General features: G+C 48.6%; 3 protein-coding genes across 3 annotated transcripts; all 3 read right to left on the bottom strand.

The window, feature by feature from the left end:
- Positions 1-649: 649 nt before the first annotated feature.
- Positions 650-961, bottom strand: LOC311125911 (histone H4; the record flags this gene model as incomplete). The annotated part of the gene is made up of 1 exon (XM_084199937.1): positions 650-961. The coding sequence occupies one exon, from the start codon at positions 959-961 to the stop codon at positions 650-652; it is 312 nt and encodes a 103-aa protein (XP_084056063.1).
- A 2612-nt stretch (positions 962-3573) lies between these two features.
- On the bottom strand, positions 3574-3984 carry LOC311125923 (histone H3.2; the record flags this gene model as incomplete). Its single annotated transcript, XM_084199948.1, has 1 exon — positions 3574-3984. The coding sequence occupies one exon, from the start codon at positions 3982-3984 to the stop codon at positions 3574-3576; it is 411 nt and encodes a 136-aa protein (XP_084056074.1).
- A 478-nt stretch (positions 3985-4462) lies between these two features.
- On the bottom strand, positions 4463-4849 carry LOC311125916 (histone H2A; the record flags this gene model as incomplete). Its single annotated transcript, XM_084199942.1, has 1 exon — positions 4463-4849. One exon carries the CDS (start codon positions 4847-4849, stop codon positions 4463-4465), a length of 387 nt encoding a protein of 128 aa, XP_084056068.1.
- Positions 4850-5561: the final 712 nt, after the last annotated feature.

The following is a 5561-nucleotide window of genomic DNA, read 5'->3' as shown; positions in this document are numbered from 1 at the left end:
AACGAATGAGGGGGTGAAGGGCGCTTACCCGTCTTATGAAGAGGAAGCTAAGCAAAGTCAGCGGCCGTAGACACTCCCCTGCTTGCTTGCTCCCTCCCTCCCTCCCTCCCTCCCTCCCTCCCTCCCTCCCTCCTCTCTATAGCCTATGCTCTGTGACCGATGGGGAATTGTGTGTTTCAAAAGGGGGGCTTTAATAGGTGTCCAAATGGCACGATTGTTGTGCCAAATAATGCTGGTGATAGAATTGCCCACTTTGGCACCGTCAGACATAGGGCTCCCATTTTGGACTGTGTGTGTGTGTGTGTGCGCGCTGTCCCCCTCTTTTCGAGCCACGTCTACCGACTCGTGGTGGCTTTATGTTGTCCAAATTCCACTATTGCTTGACCCAAAATAATAACGTTCTTACACTTTGCCACTGTCAGATATAGGCCTCCCTCTGTGCGCTAAAAGTGGACGGGACATTAGAATCCTCTAATTAATACTCCCTGTCCACTCGAAGTGGCTCATACTTTCTTACTAAATTGCATACTAAACATTTGTTGTTATATATAACACTACATGGAATGGGCCCATTTTAAGCGGATGTGGGTGGCTCTTAAAAGAGCCTTTGGGTTCGAGTCGGGGTGTTGAGGTTCCGAAGAGAGTGGGTTTAACCGCCGAAACCGTACAGGGTGCGTCCCTGACGTTTCAGAGCGTAGACCACGTCCATGGCGGTAACGGTCTTCCTCTTGGCGTGCTCGGTGTAGGTGACTGCGTCACGGATCACGTTCTCCAGGAACACCTTCAGGACACCGCGGGTCTCCTCGTAGATCAGACCGGAAATACGCTTCACGCCGCCGCGGCGAGCCAGACGGCGGATAGCGGGTTTGGTGATTCCCTGGATGTTATCGCGGAGAACTTTGCGGTGACGCTTGGCGCCTCCTTTTCCGAGTCCCTTGCCGCCTTTGCCTCTTCCGGACATGGTGTGTTCGCTAGTTGAGTTCAAGTGAATGAATGATTTCAGCGCCGGTGCGCGGTGCGCTATTATCTGCGTTTGGTCGACCTGATTGAGGCCGGCGGCACAGAAAGCGCGCCTCTGTTATATGTTCGGAGGCGTTGCAAAGGGGAGGGCGCTCGTTCTAGGGGACTAGGGAGGAGCGATTTCAAAGATGACGTGAAAGCAACTAACGTGCGCGGGAAACATACTCAAATACTGATATAGGCTATGTGGAACACAAGGCCAAACTGTGACAACTGGGAGATCAGCTAGTACACTGTGTCCCTCTCCTCATATTGTTGTTGTTGTTGTTGTTGTTGTTGTTGTTGTTGCACCTGATTCTACTCATTGAGGACTTGGTAATTTAGGTGACAGGTTGTTCAATCAGCTGTGGCTGTCCAGGCCTACAAGAAAAATGGGTCCTGTTGGGGGTAGCCTACTCTACCGCTGGAGTTGGGAAACACTGAAATGGAAGGGGGACACGCAGTGAGCAAAACTCCTAACCACATAAAAACACAGACACTTGAGATCATTAAGAGCTATAAGGAGTCCATCAACTACCTGGTCAGTCAAGTCATATAGGGGGGGATTTCATGGCCACCTGCTGGAGCAGAAGTCATGTTTGCCAACACTGGCCTTAAAATCATTAAATTTAGGAGCTATAAGGAGTCCATCAACTAACTGGTCAGTCAAGTCATATAGGGAGGGATGTCATGGCCACCTGCTGGAGCACAAGTAATGTTTGCCAACACTGGCCTTAAAATCATTAGGAGCTATAAGGAATAAATCAACTCATCATTCAAGTCATATAGGGAGGGATCTTAGCACCACCTGCTGGATCAGAAGTACCCTTCACCGTAGGCACAAGAGAGCCATCATCTCTCAACCGGTGCAATTTCCATAAGTATGTGGTAATAAAACAAACAACGACAGCTCCTCATATAGGCAGTGGTTTCACACATTTTTCTCCAAGATGTTCAAACGTTCATAGATGACCAGCAGGGTCAAATAATAAGCACAGTGGTTGTAGAGGTTGCAACAGGTCAGTCAGTACATCAGGAGTAAATGTCACTTGTTGTTAGTGTTGTAGTTCCTATTTCTACGGTGTTGCCTACCTGCAGCAATCATGATTTACCTGCAGTGTTGATTGCAATTACGTAATTTGTCAACTCATAATAACAGATGTTTTGCAAACCGTTGATGTTTAAATAAATGGATTCCCGGTGTCCGGATACCTTTTCTCTTAAGGGATGTGATTGAGTGAATCCAAAGTAAGTTGGTCTAAATACATAATAGGATGAATCATTCAGGTAAAATAACACAATGTCTATTTGAGTCGAATCAACGTAATATAATCCTTTTTACGTCTCTATCATCTTTACTCAATGTATTGGACCACATCAACTCAACTTACTCAAGCTTATCTACTCATAAAAACAAGCAAAAAGATCTACTCAACAATATGACGTGTGCTTTTGTTGACTGTAATAGCTTGAGTACATTCCACAAAGTCATTTTTTACAGTGTATCTAAAGACACGTTTGTTGTGGTGATGCACTTTTTCTTTGACGTTGAACTTGCATTGAACAGACAAATCCATTTCGTTACAACCCTTTTGTAGTATGACTTAGGAATATTTGTTGATGATCCTAATGTCTATGCGTGAATAGTGATTGGTTGTTGGTGAAATATTGCTGAGAACCCATCATTTCCTGGCCTTTTTTCACTATTGAGCTATTTTGAAACATTTGTTTTGCTATTGGATTCATAATGGTGACCTGGGACAAGTAATTAGTGAAACCAGAGTTCAGCAGTTGCCATTAAAGCGATCGAACCAAGTCATCCTAATAGGCTAGTATTAGCCTAAAGCAGGGTTTCCCAAACTCGGGCCACATTTTGGGAGTTTTTGCCCTAGCACTACACAGCTGATTCAAATAATCAACTCATCATCATCAAGCTGGGAGTATTAGAATCAGTTGTGGAGTGCTAGGGCAAAACGCAAAACGCGCACCCCTTGTGGACCCCAGGACCGCGTTTGGGAAACGCTGGCCTAAAGAGCAAATGCTGAAAGGGACTCACCATGAGGTGCAGTACCCACATTTAACCACAAGATGGCCTCCGTGCTCCATTGTAAAGTTTGGGCCTCTGCATGAGTCTCTCAGCAGCACTGCAACATGGGACTTTCAAAGTAAGTTGGCATGCAATGTTTTTTCTGGACTGCATGCAAGGCTATTATTACACACAACTAATAGTGTCAATTATTCATCTGAACACAATTCTTGTTACTATTCGGCCTATATTATCACTCGTTTCTTTTTCCCCTCCTTTGTAAAGCATTTTACTGTGTTACTATATAGTTCAAAGGAAGTGGATGATGCCAGATGGTTGTGTATATACACACACACAAACATTGAAGCTAGACTTCAGGCAACTAAAAAGGTGCAATACGTAGCTTTTAGACGTGTTAGTGAACAACATACATGGTGGCTAATGTAGAGGTGCGTGTATACATGGAACAATTGTGCCTTTTTGATGGAAATATGGAGGTGGCTCTTAAAAGAGCCTTTGGGGGATATTCGAGTTCAGGTCATCCTCATTTATGCGCGCTCTCCGCGAATACGGCGGGCCAGCTGGATGTCCTTGGGCATGATGGTCACCCGCTTGGCGTGGATGGCGCACAGGTTGGTGTCCTCGAACAGGCCGACCAGGTAAGCCTCGCTAGCCTCCTGTAGGGCCATCACGGCGGAGCTCTGGAAGCGCAGGTCGGTCTTGAAGTCCTGGGCGATTTCTCGCACCAGGCGCTGGAAGGGCAGCTTGCGGATGAGTAGCTCAGTGGACTTCTGGTAACGACGGATCTCTCTCAGAGCCACGGTGCCGGGCCTGTAACGGTGAGGCTTCTTCACACCGCCGGTGGCCGGGGCACTCTTGCGAGCAGCCTTAGTGGCGAGCTGCTTCCTGGGGGCTTTGCCACCGGTGGATTTGCGAGCGGTTTGCTTGGTTCTGGCCATGGCGCTGCTCTGACAGTCGGGAGTATAGCCTCGAAATGCCTATGTGAAGTTTATAAAGCCGGCAGTGGCGCCTGCTGATTGGACACCATCTCCCCACCACCCCGATTGGCCCGTTTCGCAGGCCTCCTCCGTTGGCCATTGGACGGGAGGCCCGGCCTCTCCAAAACTCAAACTCCCGGTGCGCGCGCAATAGGACGCCGCCGGCCCTTTACGCGCAATAATAGTCGCCAAAGTCAAGAGTGACAGCTTATAGGCACGTATCATCTAATGCTAGCCTGCTATGGCAAATGAGGCCAAGTAGGTGTTGTTGTTCATGCAAGGCCTCATGTGGGCACAGAATGTCGAAATAGTTGTGTATACACCCACTCAATGTATTGCGGTCATAGAAAGGTACTTTGCGCTTTTGGAGAGCTAGGTGGTTGGCTCTTAAAAGAGCCTTTGGGGGTTGAGTAGTCAAGTTGAAGTCGCAGTAGCGAATTTACTTGGCTTTGACTGCCTTCTCGGTCTTCTTGGGGAGTAGGACTGCCTGGATGTTGGGCAGCACACCACCCTGAGCGATGGTCACACCGCCGAGCAGTTTGTTCAGCTCCTCGTCGTTACGGACGGCCAGTTGCAGGTGACGGGGGATGATACGAGTCTTCTTGTTGTCACGGGCAGCGTTGCCGGCCAACTCCAGGATCTCAGCAGTCAGGTACTCGAGTACGGCGGCCAGGTAGACTGGTGCGCCAGCGCCCACACGCTCGGCGTAGTTGCCTTTGCGCAGCAGCCTGTGCACACGGCCCACGGGGAACTGGAGGCCAGCACGGGATGAACGGGTCTTTGCCTTCGCCCTGGCCTTGCCTCCGGTTTTGCCTCTTCCGCTCATATTGGTAGCTTGAGAAAGTCACAGAAAGTCGATTAGTTACCGGAGTGTAACTCCAGTTCTATGAGTGGAGCGGAGCCCCATAGGGGAGCTATGCTCCTAGTGGTTTACCCTCTGCCCTAAGGCAGATGCAGCCTGAAGCAAAATTATGCACACACCTACAGCCAATAGGAGTACAGGTGTCCCTATATAAGGAACCCCGTTCCCTCAATCTGCCTCCCGAGATATTATCTTCAGCGAGACTAGAGAGGGTCGGTAGGGCCTTAAGTCCTATGGGGCTCCGCTCCACTCATAGAACTGGAGTTACACTCCGGTAACTAATCGTTCTATATCGTGGAGCTCCGCCCCATAGGGGAGCTATGCTCCTAGTGGTTTAAGGCGGAGCGAAACGCTCCAAAATGTACTCCCTGCCGAGCCTAACACTTCCCATTAAAAAATGAAAAGGTCAAGCCCAGCAATGGCTGCAACCAATTCCCGCAGTACTGCGACTAAAAACCCATCAGGGCGTCACAATATACCGCGTCATCGGTTATAGACCCGCCCCATCTAGCTCAATGACAATGTCAATGGCTATTGGGCAGATCAATAGAATAGACGCCGTGCTAATCTGACTAGCAGATAGCCGTGCCTCAATATTCTATGGAACAAAATATACCAGTCATACTAAACTGAACCTCAGATAGATGACCTCACATTCTGTCCACTCAATACATGT

This window comes from Coregonus lavaretus, assembly GCF_964263955.1.
Source record: "Coregonus lavaretus genome assembly, contig: HAP1_SCAFFOLD_1336, whole genome shotgun sequence".
Taxonomy (NCBI): domain Eukaryota; kingdom Metazoa; phylum Chordata; class Actinopteri; order Salmoniformes; family Salmonidae; genus Coregonus; species Coregonus lavaretus.
Note: the sequence above shows the minus strand (reverse complement) of the source record. Positions and strands in the feature narration are given on the sequence as shown.